Below are 15,368 nucleotides of genomic sequence, written 5' to 3'. Positions count from 1 at the left end.
ATTAGCAATATTTTTACTGGGATATTCTTTGTTTTCTGTTTTAAATAAAGGAGTTATCTCCTCTTATCTTACCTCCACCGCCTCCTGCATGGTTTAAACTCCAACCTCACCTTCCTCCTGATACTTCCATGTATTTTCTAACACCAGTGCTGTGTATTGTTTATTCGTTTGTAACCTGTCATCCTGTCATACCTGACTGGTTGAAGCATGTGTTTTTCTCCCTGATGCAGCTCCCTGAACATTTCCCGTCGCTGGCTGGCGCGCTACCACGAGTACAGTGGGCGGGCTCTCTGTTCTGATTGGCCGTTGCTAAGATACGCCTTAGATTGACAGCGTCCCCGTTTCCGGTTCATTCCGCTGTGCGCAGAAGTTGCTAGTCACAGGAGCCACAATGGCGTTTGTAGTCTCCTTCAGATAGGGCTGTGGATGATATTAAATCCACTAGCATCGCCCTAAATATAGGCCTGGTTGACTCCCAGAGCCATTGATAATAAACTGGAACATCTACTGCACACGAAAATACTATGATTTCTATTCAATATTGAATTTATAGGGGATAAAACTTACATTAAAGGGAACATGTAAACTACCAACCGGGTCAAGTTTTCATTTTGTTCGAGAAACGAGCGTCTTCTAATGAAGGCATTTGCTTGTTTCTGAGTGCTAAGACCGTAATTCTGTGGAATAAAAACACCTTTTACTTTAACTTGGACAAGGACACCTTTCACAAAGGGACTTTTTTTCTTTTTGTACGAGTCAGCTCGCTAGCCGCCGAGCATTAGCCAGCGGTGCTAGCTGCAAACTGAGACGGAGACGACTCCACAATGCTCCGATGTTTGGTTGGGATTCTCTTCATTCACTGACAAAACTCAAAGTACACACTTCACAGCACCGGACAACCACCGAGGCTATTTTCTGCTTTGACGAACAATGCTGGAGATCTCAACGGAATGAATTGGCGTTGAGGAGGACTGGACGTGAGCGGCCTGGTGTGTTTATTTTGTGTGTTTTTCTCGCCTTGTTTCTGCTTAGTAACATTTTTTCTGTTGTTTTGGCATTTGGAGTAGCTACTGTTTTTCCTGTGAATGAATTGCCTGGACTACCGAGGCCCAGTCGCAGGAGAGGCACCGACGCCGGCGTGAGGGATGCCTGGGTCGGACCGACACCATGGGACCAAGAGGAAGCCGGAATCTGGCACCAGCGCTGTGCCACACCAGACCCAGGCCCCAAGTCATACCTCTGCGGGAGACAAGACGAGCAAAGACGGCAAGGTGCAGTTAAAATCTTCAATGTCCTCTTCCTCTTCTTCAAAACGCAAACGGCATAAATCAACCAAACATAATCGGGAATCCTCGGCGGCACCGGGACCCGAATATTTTACCCTCGGTGATACTGCGCCCCCTGGTGTCAACACGGTGAAGCCTCTGGTGGAGTACGATGATATCAGCTCCGACTCGGACACTTTCTCGGACCCACCGTCCTCCAGGCCGTCTGAGAGGGGGGGCGGGGACCGGCTGGAGCCTTCCCCAGACTACGATAGGGACGATATCGACGGAGAAGCAGCCGGTAGAGAGAACCGGGGGCACAGACACTCCCGGAAAAAGGCCAAGGACCCCAACAAAGTTAGAGACTCTGGGAATGGGGAACGTGGGTACAAGAAAAAGAGCAGCAAAGACCGCGAGAAAGGGAGTTCTGGGAAGAGCAAGGAGAAGGCTGCCACATCAGGCCCATCATCCAAACGCCAGGTCCAGCCAGAGGGGGAGTCTAAACGCGGGGAGCTGATGCTTTCCTCCCAGGTGCAGCCTGCAGCCAGTGTAGGTAGCACTACTTCCTCCACATCCTCATCTCGAAGCAAGGAGAGCAGCCGCTCAGGGAAGTCTCGCAAAGACAGGCAGCAGCGGAGAGAAGGCAGAGGGGAGGGCAACCGCAGCTCCTCCCAGAGGACCAGACAAGACAGGAGCCACCGTAAGTCCTCCAAGAGCCACAAGTCAAGCCCTAAGGGAAAGTCTTCAAGTAGGGGTAGCCCACGCAGGAAGGGCACCAGCTCTGCTCTTTCGCCCAGTCCCAGAAGAGGGGCCGGCAGTGAGAGTCCACAGGGCAGTGGGTACGGGCAGCAAGGGGATGACAGCTACTCCAGGCGGAGGGTGGCCCAGCAGAGCCCCAGTCCCTACGGGGATGTGTCTCGCCGCAGCAGACAGAGATCAGACAGCCCCTATGGCAGCAGGCACAGGTCCTCAAGCTACGAGAGGGACAGCAGCCCGTACTCAAGGAGACGCTCTATCAGCCCCTATGGCAACCGAAGATCCTCCAGCACCAGCCCCATGTCTCGGTGAGTATGTGCTGTAGGGAGCCGTTTAAATCTTATGGGGAATATGGTAGATAGTTTACACACACACACACACACACACACAGTGAGTTTGGAAAGAGGTCATGAGGGTTGTAACAGCAGATCAATTTCCAAATCAGGTCATGTTTGGTTGTATTTTTGCATAGTCATGATGCGCATCCTGATGTTCATTGATTCAGGTTACTGAGCAACCTACATTGTAAGTTTAAAGTCAGGCAAACGGTCAGTTGAACTCACAGAGACATTCTTCCTTCAGTGACATACTTATTGTTAAAAGGCTGGGTGTAGATGTTCTCCATTTTGAAATTTCCTGAGACAAAAGCCAGAGGGTGAGAACCAAAGGAGGGAGTGATGGCACGGTTTACCTTCAGACATTGTGTTTTGCTTTGCACAATGTCATTAAACCATGAGCTGTGGCTACCAGGAGGAGGTTAGGGCACCAGAATAATCAGAGACTTGCATTGATGATTATATTTGAGTCTACAGTACACACGAGTCACTGCTTTCTTCAAAGGCAAATTAAAGGCAGCAAAAAAAAAAAAAACTGGCACCTGCTGGTGAGAACATATAACATTGTTTATAGGTAAAACAATGAAAAGTTATATTTTCATGTAAAATACCGCGTTCATTTTCCCCCCACGTCATACAAAGCCAGTTGTCATTTTCAGTTAAAGGGATAAAACGACACCTTGTGAGTTCAAATGTTACTGTGCAGTGGACAGATTTTTATTTTGAACAGCAGACTTGAGAAGTCTGGAAATGTGCTTAAATATTAATTAAATTGTCTGGTTATTCAGAATGTATTTGTATTTATTTTGAGGAAGACAGTGGTGTATATCTGCGACTGGAATGGAGTCAAAGGAAATGTAAACTAGGAAAGACAGATTAGTAACCAGCTGTTATCACTTCAGAGTCTATCAGGTTTGGATCCAATCAACAGTTGTTTCAGTGTTGGTTTATTTGTGTATTAACTTCTGTTACGTTCCAAATCAAAAGACCCACATTTTCTTTAATGATGGAAGAGGTTGTGTCTGCTTATTACCCAGTCTGTTCCTTTTTAAAAACATTTTCAAAAAGCATGCAACGTGTTACATCCTTATTACTGATTTCAGGAAGAGACAATAGAATGTAAAATCTTGACTTTTTAAATTTTTTTTCATTTAGACGCTCTGGCCGTTCCAGGAGTCGCTCCCCTCTGCACTACTCATCTTCTCGTCGCTCCTCCTCTCGTTCCCGTAACAAGAGGCATACTTCCTCTGGTGTAACGGGGGGCAGCTCCCACAGCAGCCGACCAGCTAGCCGCTCCCCTCCCTCTCGCCTGCCGCTTAACTCCAGCCTGGGAGCAGAGCTGACTCGGAGGAAGAAAGAACGGCAGGCTGCTGAGGCGGCTGCTCGTGCCAGCGGTGGTGCCTCCCCTCTTCCTCCAGCACGTAAAGCTGCAGGCCCCTCCTCCTCACGGTCCACTAAAGGCGAGGTGTCACAGCCAGAGAGAGACTCGTCAGCAGTCGCAGAACCTCTGCCCCCACCACCTGTGCTGTTACCCCAGGATGTTACCATTGGCGAAGATCAGGTTACTGCACCTCTACCTTCTTCTTCCACCTCCTCTCCGGCACCTCCTCCTCCTCAGCCTTCTCCTCCTGTGCCACCCGGTCCAGCCACCCAGGTTCCACCACCACCACCTCAGGCAGAAACAGGTATTCAGCCTCCAACATCCTCAAACGCATCCCAGGCCAAATCGCCTGCTCCGCTCCCTACACGCAGCCCTGTCCGCCAGACCCCACTCCACAAGACGTCGACTCTGCCTCCCCTGCCTTTACCACCTGCACTGCTGGGAAACGCTCAGGACAGGTGAGGACACTTCAGCAGGGATACAGCCATACAGCATATGTCAAATTCCACACTAGTGTCAATTCACACTCATTTGTTGCAAGGAGTAAAAGTCACATTTAAACTTTCAGCTGTGCTCTTGAAATATAACCTGTTTTTACCAGCAATCCTAATACACTACTAAAGTAATACATTTTTTCTTTTGGTATCACCATCCTTTATGTCATGTAAGAGTAAGACATTTCAAGACGGGACTAGATGAAGTAACTTCTACCTTTTTTTAGGTCTTAATTATGATAATTGTCACACCAAAAAAAAAAAGTGGATAACAAACACACTCAAAATCCCCTATGATTAGAGCACATGATTATGTTGGGGGCCCTCTGCCTGCTTCTGTTCATTACCCTGGTACACAGTCAAATTCACTTTACTGCAATTACACACTCTGTAACGATTCTGACCTGCCCTGTTTGAAACTTGGTTCAATTAGCTCTGACATCAGCATTAAGATGGTGCAATAGACCAACTCCAAATGGGAGTTAATGTTGTCAGTGCATCCACTCCTATATAGTAAGCCCTTATGGTCAACATTACTATAAAAAGAGAAAGTGAGAGGCACCTGATAACTCTGATTATAGATGATCACACATGCAACTCCAGTTAATTTAAGCTCAAAGGCTCACACTGCCTTCTCTGCTCTACCCAGAGAATGGCATTGGTTTTCCTAGATAGTTAACTAGGTAAAAATGATCTGGTTTACACAATTGAGTGCAAATTTAAGTACATATCTAATATCTCTTTAATCAATTACACTTTTCTCTAAAACTCTGTTTGTATTTTGTCAGTCCAAAGAAGTCCACCCCACCTCAGAGGCCATCTAGAAGGGAGAAGGAAATTCGCAGCCGGCCATCACTCATCGACCTTCCTTTACCGCCCACCCTGCCCGGAGGTGACTCCTCACCCCCACAGTCCCCGATCCGCCAGGCTCCACCACTACCACAGCCAGCCCTTAAGAAGAGACCAAAGTGAGTTTTTTTCTATTGCTCACCTACTTCTAATCTTCCTTTTTTTAAGGCCGCATCAACTCTAATCTGTTCTTTGTTTTGATGATTTACAGGATTTGCTGCCCGCGATATGGTGAGCGCAAACATACCCAGAGTGACTGGGGCAAACGCTGTGTAGATAAATTTGATATAATCGGCATCATAGGGGAAGGCACCTACGGCCAAGTGTACAAGGCCAAGGACAAAGACACAGGTAAGGAAATATTACCAGGAATTAAGTCAATGTCATATGTGTTTTATATTAAAACAAGCAGAGACTGAATTCTCATTTTGACTGGTTCTCTAAATACTCTTTCTAACTTGCCAGGTGAACTAGTGGCTCTGAAGAAAGTGCGTTTGGACAATGAAAAGGAGGGTTTCCCCATAACAGCCATTAGAGAGATCAAGATCTTGCGGCAGCTCAAACACCGCAGTGTCGTCAACATGAAGGAGATTGTCACCGACAAGCAGGATGCACTTGACTTTAAAAAGGACAAAGGTCAGAGGTTTCGAAATTTTATGACAAAAAAGAATACTAAGCATATGGAGCAGAAATTGCTGCTCCACTGCTGTCCGTATGAAACTTTCAGACATGTTGTTACAAGTTCTGCTTCAGGCTATAATCAGTGACACGTAAGAAATGTTAATAACTCAGATTTATAGCAGTAGTTAAACCCGTCTCACAGAAAATCTTAAGACCACAAAAAGTAAACCAAAATCAAAGTTGGTTTGGTTATTTGACAGCAGATTAAATTGCTGAGTGATGATCCACTTAAGCAGCCCTTCTTTAAAGTTTCACCCCAGAGGGAGCTGTACTGCAGGAATTTCGGTGTGACTTAGTGATGACTTGCAATTTTAAGTTGTAGTTGCATAGTTTCAGTACAATACTCACTGTAGAGTATTCTAATTTACCAAGAAACAAATTTGATGCTGGGTTAAATTGTTTTAAAGCACAATCACATGCCTGCTTCTTGAACCTCACAACACAGTTCATGTGTTTATGATTCTTTTGCCTCTGATTTTAGGTGCTTTTTATCTGGTGTTTGAGTACATGGACCACGACCTAATGGGCCTGCTGGAGTCAGGCCTGGTCCAGTTTTCCCATGAGCATGTCCGCAGCTTCATGCGTCAGCTGATGGAGGGTCTGGACTACTGCCATAAGAACAACTTCCTTCATAGAGACATCAAATGCTCCAACATACTGCTCAACAACAGGTAAGGACACAAAGAGTGAAACACTGTAGTGTGATTTTATGTACATTGTTTGTTTGCTTTAGTGTCTCTGATCCACTTAGACAAATTGACATTAACAATACCAGCTGTATTGCAAAATGATCCACATCAGCAACTGTGACCATCACGGCAGATGACGGTTTAAATGCAGCTGTAGTCTGTGAATACTGTAAACTCAAGACCAAAAGCAGTTACATGCTAACTTTAATGATCACAATGTAAGTGTTTCAAGGTTTGTCAGCAGCAAAGCTAATTACTTTGCTACTAATTTAATTGGGCGCTTCAAATAACCACATTGAAGGAATACAGAAACTTCTTGCAGATGGTTGCTTTGTACAATTCTGCATATAATCTACAAACACTACAGGATGCAAGCAAAAACGTAGCAAGGCAAGTTGCAATAGCTAAAATGCTAATAAGAGTTAACTGAAATTGTGAGTTTCGCTGTGGAATTGAGCATTTTTTAGAGCCACATTGTAGTTTACTCTCACTAACGCCTCTACTGTAAATAAACACTTTTGGACTTTTGTTACCCTCTCTGTCCTGACATTTGCTGAGTATGACCAGTCACTTTATTGATTGGGCTTTTACCTTTTCAAAGTACAGCAAACATTTTTCATTCAGGTACAATGTTAGTGAAATGATGCATGTAACAGTATTTAACCTGAATCCGACAAAAAAGAAACAATTGATTTTATAACAAGTTTCGTAATATTGTCTTATTGCCTTATTGTCTTATTTAAAGGCAATCTGGAATTATATTTTGTATCTCAATCTTAGATACTGCAGTCATTTGTAGTCATTGACCAAGCATATTTTCTCATGCTTGGTAGTATTGCTTCTAATCTTGGATTTTTTGTTATCTGTTTTTCTTCGTACAGAGGTCAGATCAAACTGGCTGACTTTGGTTTGGCCCGGCTTTACAATTCAGAGGAAAGGTACGACGAGTGTTATAAACATGTAATTAAACCTCACCACAAGCCTGGATTTTCCTCTTACTTTATAATAACTCACCACTAGATGGTGGTGTCTGTCACATTGATGTCAGTGAAGCTAAAAATGTTTGTGTTTGGGCATGTGAGGGCATAGATGTTCTATGAATGTATACTGATTCTCACCGCCTTCTCTCTTTCCTTGTCACCAGTCGGCCGTACACTAATAAAGTAATCACACTATGGTACCGCCCCCCTGAACTCCTACTGGGAGAGGAGAGATACTCTCCAGCCATTGATGTATGGAGCTGTGGGTGAGTATGACACTCATAGTTGGCATTTATCTGTTCATTCACAATTAACTTTATTCTCTCTTTTACATATGTACTCCTCCATTCTATAATTTATCTCATGCAGTGTAGGTTTCATGAACCTATGCAGCTGTAGATGTATGTTATGTTGGGTAAAGCAACCTTTTATTCAGATGGGACTAGCTGCTATAACACTATGGTCAAATGTTTTTATTGAAAGGGAGAATAACTCGACAGAAGATATAACAGATGTAATGTTATAAGGAGTTCGGTCTAGACCTGTCTATTTGAAAAGTGTCCTGGAGATAACTATTCTGATTTAATGAATTGCCCTATACAAATAAAAATTAATTGAATTGAATTAATGAGAGTATATTTTTTGTTCCATGTAAGCAAATGTGTTTCTAACATGATGAGGAGACTGGATGTTTGCAGCACATTGAGTCTGTTACACTTTAATCCTAAAACACCAAGAGGCAAATTCAGCTCAGCATGAGATACTTGATTTTTTTACCTGTCTGGTCGGCTGCAAAATGACTTAACTTCAAATTGAACATTACTTCTGAACTTTGGACAATCCATGCACTTCTACACTCCTCTTTTGCATTGATATCCTCTTCATTGTCTTATTTATCTATGATTACTTATGTCAGAATAGGGGGAAGTCTTTTTCTTCTGTCTGTTTACCCATTGGAAATGTATGTATCCCATTCAAAAATAGTAGCTTTTATTGGTCACAGTCACAATTCTGTCAGATCTGAACTCTGATCTCTTTTGCTTCTGGATTGCTGGCATGCTAAGATCTAAGATTACACAATGGGGCAGCATTTAATGGTGTTGTTTGGTTCAGTGTAAAAAAGCAAAGCCACTATAAATTCTTGACACTATTATTGCAGGATCTCTATTTAAAAATGGCTAAACTCAGTTTAAGCTTGGTAAGTGGGAGTGTCTATCTTCTCACTAGCTCTACCCGTTATCTGTCATGGCTTAGGTGTATTTTGGGAGAGCTCTTTACCAAGAAGCCCATCTTCCAGGCTAACCAGGAGCTTCTACAGCTTGAGCTCATCAGGTAGGCTGGCCTTTCCTGAACACACAACACATTAAGTAATATTCTCTGTTACAATGTTCACCACGCTTCTCTATTTCTTTATCACTGAGCCCTTCTTTTCCTTTCTCTTTAATTTCCTTTAGCCGTCTGTGTGGGAGTCCCTGTCCTGCAGTCTGGCCTGATGTCATTAAACTTCCCCTCTTCAACACCATGAAACCGAAGAAGCAGTACAGACGGCGACTTCGGGAGGAGTTTGCCTTGTATGTAGCCATTCCGAACTGCCCCAGAGTAGCTGTGATCAACCCTTCGTCTCTTTCTACAGTTGAAAAATCTCTCCTCTTCTACACAGTTTACCTACTACTGCTCTGGACTTGCTGGACCGAATGCTGACCCTCGACCCTGCACGGCGCTGCACATCGGAGCAAGCTCTCAACAGTGATTTCCTGTGTGACATTGAGCCCAGCAAGATGCCACCGCCAGAGTCAGTAGTTGCATGGCCTCCCCTTGCACCTTTTATAGTATCCGATATATGTTAATTTATATTTTTTTAATTGTGAGAGAGAGTGCAAAAATTCAGTTCTGTTTGATTGATTAGAGATGTGTAATTCATGGTTGTTATATAATTATGTCTACCCGCTGCTTCTCTAGTCTTCCTCACCACCAGGACTGCCACGAGCTGTGGAGTAAGAAGAGACGGCGTGCACGTCAGAGTGGGTTGCCCGAAGATGTTCCTGCGTCAAAAGTGCCCCGTAAGGATGTGACTGGGACCTCTAGTGGAGAGAACAGCAGGCCCCAAACCAGCCCGGCTGGAGCCCCACCGCCTCCACCAGGAAAACCGCCTTCCACAGCTAACTTAGAGCGTGAGTTGTCAGGTAACAGCTGTCTGTGACAAGCTCCTTAGCCGAAACATACACATAAGACCTAAGATAGTTTTTGTGTTTAAATGTTTCAATATTGTGTGTGACTGTGTGTGTTCAGGCCTGGGAGCTGCTGCAGAACAGTTGAACCAGGCCGAGATGGCGGTGCTGCTGAACCTCCTACAAGGACAGACAGACCTCAGCCTGCCCCAGGTGGCCCAACTCCTCAACCTCTCCAACCCAGAGACTCTCAGCCAGTCGTTGTCTGCCCTCAGTGAGGCCTCTGACCACCAGGGGGCTCCAGAGGACCAGGCCCAGTCTGCTGCCAGGTCCCAGCCCCCAGAGCCACCTCCTGAACCCCAGGAACTCTCACCGACATCCCGAGACCCACCACTCAGCCAGGAAGAGCAAACCAACCTGCTTGCTCTCATTTTGGGCCACATCATCAAGCCACAAACCGAGGAGCAAGGCGATGAGAGCAATGGCGTCCAATCAGAGGAGGCACTTACGCGCGATTCGTCCACCTCTACTACTGATCGCAAGGGCAAGTCTGGGTTTAGTCTCTAGAGGGCGGAAAAAAGGGGGAACAAGGTTTAGGTGAAAATCACTGGGGACTGCTAGAATGAGGATAGCAGGGCAAAGAACAAACAGAGTTTTGGTACTCAAAATTCCTATATACTCTTATCAAATGAATTACTTTAGACTACCTGATAAAATTTAACAAAATGATCAATTAACCAAATGAATTGGGCTATTACACTTATCATTCATCCACGACCCCTTCCTTTATCCCTGACATTCCTTAAACACACGCTTACCATCGTCCCCTTTTACCACATGGTGGGCCATGTGGTAAAATGCATATATTGCATATTGAAAAATACAAAAAAAAACCTAGCAAAATGTCTGTCGAGCGTTTGTTGTCATGTGACCCTGGTAACCAGGCAAAGGTTTGTTGCACGTGGACATCTCTCACTGGTGTATTCAATAAACCAGAAGGAAGTGTAGTATTATTCATATTAGTGAAAACAAAGGTTCACACTGTATTGTTCCCATCCACGTTTCTCCCTATTCCTTGTTTCTTTCTCACAGTCTTTGTTTCTATATCTGTCCCATCTCCACACGTGTTTTTCTTCTTCACTTCATTTTCATCATAAAGCAGGTGTCATGGATTCTTCACAGGAAGCAATGTTGCTTTAAACAGTCTGTAATGTCAGCCTTTTTATGAAGAAAGTCTAATAAATTATCAAGTGAAAATAAATGTTTTGAATCTTTAGACCTCACCTGCATGTGTTTCTTTTAATTTTGGTTTGTCACACATTTTCTTTCCTTTTTTTTTTTTTTTAACTGTTCACTCTGACTCAGTTATTAGTTCAAAAATGTGATTAGCAAGTTGAATAAAACTGTTGACTATGCTGCTGACACTGGAATGGTAATAGTCCTGTTTTCTTCTGGTTATTTCTTCTGTCAAGGCCACTGAAACCCATATAGCCTTGGTTTACCTTGCACTGCTGTAGACTGGAAAACAAATAGACTAACCTGGTTTACTCATGGTATCCTCACCTTTAGAATGCTTTAAATTCTCTTGCATAAGTCACCCTTTCTGTTCATCCAGCTGTACATGCCCTTCCTAATGTTTTCTCACCTAGTTCCCGCATTTTTCCTTTTGTTTGTAGTGGTTGTTTGGAGGAAAAAAATATACAGCTGGATCTTTTTTGTGTACATTAATGCGATTAGATTAGTTGGTAAAGTTGTGCACCGATATAGTGAAAAAATTAAATGTTTAACTGTGTTAAATGAACATTGTTTAATGGTGATGACCAGTCACGTTAAAATAAAACAAAGAATTCTTTCTATTTTAAACATTTAGACTTACTATACTTAAAAAGGTGCATGATTGTAGACTGTTAATAGGCTAAACATATCCTTGTTTTAAGGTTCGAATATTAACCTTAGGTTAACAAGTTAACTTTATTGCAACAACACTGCTAGATGTGTTATGCATGTCCCTGTAAGGGTACCTATAAATGTAGTTGAAGGTAAGATACACTTAGTGTGCTCTGCCTCCCTCTTGTGGTGAAGGTAGGATTGTCAGCAGTGTGTACACATCAGGCCCATTTGGCAAAAATACATTTCTGTAAAAGCAAATGAAATATAGAATTTGACAATATTAAGGGTTATTGTATAGACAGTCCACTTGTTTTAAGTTAAATGTTATATGCAAACTAGGTCTTGATAGCTAACGTTTTGTCCTATGTCTGGTTTGGACCCTTCAGATGGTGCCACATCAAAAAGGAAACAGCTTGGGGCCAACCAGGTGCCTCCATCTGGTGAACAGCGTCCACCCTCTCCACCAGGGCCACCTCCATCAGCCATCCTCGGAAATGCCCAGCAGTCCGGGTCAGAAACCCAACCCAACCAGGACATCAGCCCTGCTGTGGCAGCCGCCTTGCTCCAGCTCATCTCACAGCAGGACTCCGAAGCTGGGGCCCTTCAGTGCAGCAAGAACCCCTCATCTCCTGCTGTGGATGCTCCAGCACGGGGACAGCCTCCTCCACCCTGGGGTGCAGACTCTCCACCTAAACCTTCAGCTGCAGCTGAGGCTCCAGCAGGACTGGTGACTGCTGCTCCTACAACTGCAGCACAGTTCCCTAAGGACCAGGACCTCCGCTTTTCCCATGGAGCTGCCCGCTGACCCTGAATCCCCCGGTGAGACAGACTTAGGTATCTTGGGATGGCTCCAGCTCCCTGGCCCGAAGGGAAAGGCAGAGGAAGAATGCAGAGGTACATACAGATTATGACTCACTGGACCATGAGCAGGTAGCTAAAGTTGAATCAAAGATTTTGAAAATGAATGTCTGGAAGAAAGAGATTAATAGTCTTTTCAGGTCAACATCACTGCCCACTGAACAAGCTGTCATGTTGTATTGGAGGGAGTGTTTGGACCTGGGGTTGGTCTGACCTTTAAAAATCCAATTAGGGAATCACCACCCACAATCCCTTGCTCTTTCCTGTCCACTGAAAGTCCTGACTGGAATGAAGTTTAGCTTCCAAATTGAGTGCCATGCAAGTGACACTCAACTTAGAAAGCAGCTGTGATCTTTTTTTCCCCCAAAACAAATGATTGTCATGTCCACTGCAGTGCCCACTTCTAACAAAGTTATCAGTGTTTTGGAGAATGAAGTCTGTGACAAAGTGTAAGATTAGCTGAAGCTAAAATACTGTGTGTGGGTATATTTGAGGAAATGAGTGCACTGATAGGAACACTGGAGGACCACGAGTTTCCAATTAAACCTTACATGCTGGCTAGCTCCCCTGTTTTCAGCCTTGTGCCTCCTTTGTGACCCCAGCGACCCCTGAATGATCTCGGCCTAGTGGGGAAGTGTGGGGTAAGTTTCTGCTTTGGATGGCACCTACAGCAGTGTGCATCTGCAGAACTGTATTCTTTTTTTATTTTACTCAAAGGCTGTTCCATATTATATTCTGTCTGTCATCAACTGAACTGCGATGTGCTCTTTGCCACATGAAGATTTCCCTTCCTTTAACAAACCTCTGTGTCGTAAACAAGCCTAAGCCTGTAGTGCTCACTTTCCTGTCTCGAATATGGATTAAACCACTACATTATGATCGACTGCTCCATAATACACACGCTATTCCACTAGTTGAAGTATAAAGCTAGAAACCTATACACACACACACACACACACACACAGAATCCAACTTTTCCGGCTTTTCCTGGTGGGCTCTCAAAGCCTCGTCTAATATGTCGTCGCCTCCCTGCCAACTTGTGCAACAAAAGCTTTTTCTTTTTTGGTGCAGTTATTTTCTAAATAAAGAAACTGATACATGCTTAAAAAAAAATAATGGTCCATGGTTCTGTTTCCATTTTTTGCTTTGGAAGAGGAATGGGAGGAGAAAATGGTTTCATGTGTCTGTAAAAAGAAAAAAATATTTTGTAATATGTGTTTTCTTGGTTCAGTTTATTAAAGGAAGTTATGCGACCACTTGAATCGTCTCTCCTGGCGTTTCTGAATGTTTCTCTGAAGTGGCCACTAGATGGTAGGCATTCACTCATGCTACAGCTCAAACTACAGGAAGTCCTCACAGACCAGGCCTCATCAAAGCCTGATTGAAGCCTGAAGTTACACACCAGGTTTGTTGTTTTTCTTATTACTCTTATAATAGGGAAACTCCTGTTGGCTCATTCTTATTCTGTAGAGAATGAAGATACAAGAAACATATCAAACAAAGAAAGTCATTGATCACACAAGGACACAAATAGGACTAAAACTGAATTTAAAAAAACCCCCACAATTGATCATCTGAAATGAAAAACATAGGATCTAAAACCTAGCAACAAAATTCATAACTACATCTTAAACATGGCAAAATGTCATTGTTTTGTTGTATTTCCATCCTGTTGTTTAATCCTTTGTTGTAGTGCTTTTTTACTATTTTAGGTTTTGTCATTGTTGGTAATATGCAATCTGCTGTATATCATTTGTATTTTTTTATAGACACTATCTGCTGTCATGGTTGGAGGTAAATACTATAAAAAGAATATATAAAACACTAGACATTTGTGCCAGCATAGTTTAATTTTCACTATGAAACACTAGGTTTTTATAATGAATTGTATCTTATACGCTGCCTATATGTGATGAGTTTGACCCAGTCAGACCATGATGTGAAGTGCTCCCTCCACATCAATCTTATTTATGTGTTGCTTCCTTTGCCACTTGGGTTGATCTCTTTATGAAGATTCTGACAGGCAGACAAGGATCATAAACTACAGATTGGCAAAGACAGAAGCCTGCAAGGTTCATGCAGACTGGCTGTGTGTATGCACGCTTGCACGTGTCTATTTGTGTGTGCGCACGCTGGGATGGGCCTCATGCATACCCAGACCAGTTCCTCACTTGGCAAGCTTACAGAGCCGCTTACCCCTCTGGCCCACCAAGCAGCTGAGCCCTCTGGGTGAGAGATCCTTTCAGAGTGGAGGCAGTGGGAGGCTCACCTGCCCTCTAGCACAGGCCCAGTGTGAGTGAGATGAGACGGTGGTGTGTGTGTGTGTGTGTGTGTGTGTGAGAGAGGGTGTGTACATGTATGTTTCTGTCTGATGCTTTTGCCCATCGGGACTCCAAATAATAGTGAATGTGCCCGCAGGGAGTTTCCACAGGAGAAGTAGTGGGCAATGCCAGTGCCAAGTCACAGAGACTAGACGAATAAATCAGGACTGAGGACTGAAGAGAGGGAGGTGCACAAGGCTTTGCCATCAATCAGAAAGGCACCTTATGGGGAATGCCCATAAATGTGCCATGCTGCCAGTCTGAAGCACGTACTCGCCATGGCAGAGACATGCGGCGGCGGCATTCAAAATTAAGCCTCCATTTTGGATGCCGTCGCTTCACTGTCAGCTACTGTGATTCTGGTGGTCTTCCAGACAAATCGTGAATTGATTGACAGTTAATTTCTGTATTTTTTGCATGGCTACATGGTCCAATTTTCTCATTCTCTGTGAAAGCTGTTTGTTAGAGCAAACATTTTGAATCTACAACATTCTCAGGAGTTAGATACCCTTTGTCCACTATATGAAATCTGGCAACCATAGTTCCTTCTAGAATTATGTAAAATGATGAACCCAGCTCTAACATCTCCCATCTGCCTGGAACCCCGACTGACTACAAAGAACACTTAGGAATGTGTATCCTTCTGCTTAAATGCACAACAGCCACCAGACAAAATGCTGATGAATTTTGTGCAAAGGAAT

At 43.9% G+C, this 15,368-nt stretch overlaps 1 protein-coding gene across 2 annotated transcripts; it reads left to right on the top strand.

Annotated features, from left to right (window-relative positions):
- The first annotated feature begins 359 nt into the window (after positions 1-359).
- On the top strand, positions 360-13,308 carry cdk12 (cyclin-dependent kinase 12). 2 transcript variants are annotated; one of them, XM_035655660.1, is made up of 14 exons: positions 360-2,329; positions 3,512-4,195; positions 5,020-5,199; positions 5,292-5,431; positions 5,546-5,716; positions 6,243-6,432; positions 7,332-7,388; positions 7,595-7,696; positions 8,685-8,762; positions 8,885-9,001; positions 9,091-9,222; positions 9,390-9,601; positions 9,720-10,142; positions 11,875-13,308. In XM_035655660.1, exons 1-14 carry the CDS (start codon positions 1,146-1,148, stop codon positions 12,291-12,293), a joined length of 4,089 nt encoding a protein of 1,362 aa, XP_035511553.1. In that variant the 5' UTR covers positions 360-1,145; the 3' UTR covers positions 12,294-13,308. The 2 variants fall into 2 exon arrangements, with proteins under 2 accessions (XP_035511553.1, XP_035511552.1); XM_035655659.1 differs by having other exon boundaries at positions 9,390-9,613.
- Positions 13,309-15,368: the final 2,060 nt, after the last annotated feature.

The sequence above is a fragment of the Morone saxatilis genome, unplaced genomic scaffold (assembly GCF_004916995.1).
Source record: "Morone saxatilis isolate NCDOM2014 unplaced genomic scaffold, NCSU_SB_2.0 Contig14, whole genome shotgun sequence".
NCBI classification, from domain to species: Eukaryota; Metazoa; Chordata; class Actinopteri; family Moronidae; genus Morone; species Morone saxatilis.
This window is presented reverse-complemented; position numbering and strand designations above follow the sequence as displayed.

Bases quoted from the DNA above. Each gene is read 5' to 3' on its own strand.
- cdk12 (XM_035655659.1), top strand. From the start codon at position 1,146: ATGCCTGGGTCGGACCGACACCATGGGACCAAGAGGAAGCCGGAATCT. The intron at 5,200-5,291 runs GTGAGTTTTTTT...GATGATTTACAG, and splicing joins GCCCTTAAGAAGAGACCAAA to GATTTGCTGCCCGCGATATG. The intron at 8,763-8,884 runs GTAGGCTGGCCT...AATTTCCTTTAG, and splicing joins CTACAGCTTGAGCTCATCAG to CCGTCTGTGTGGGAGTCCCT.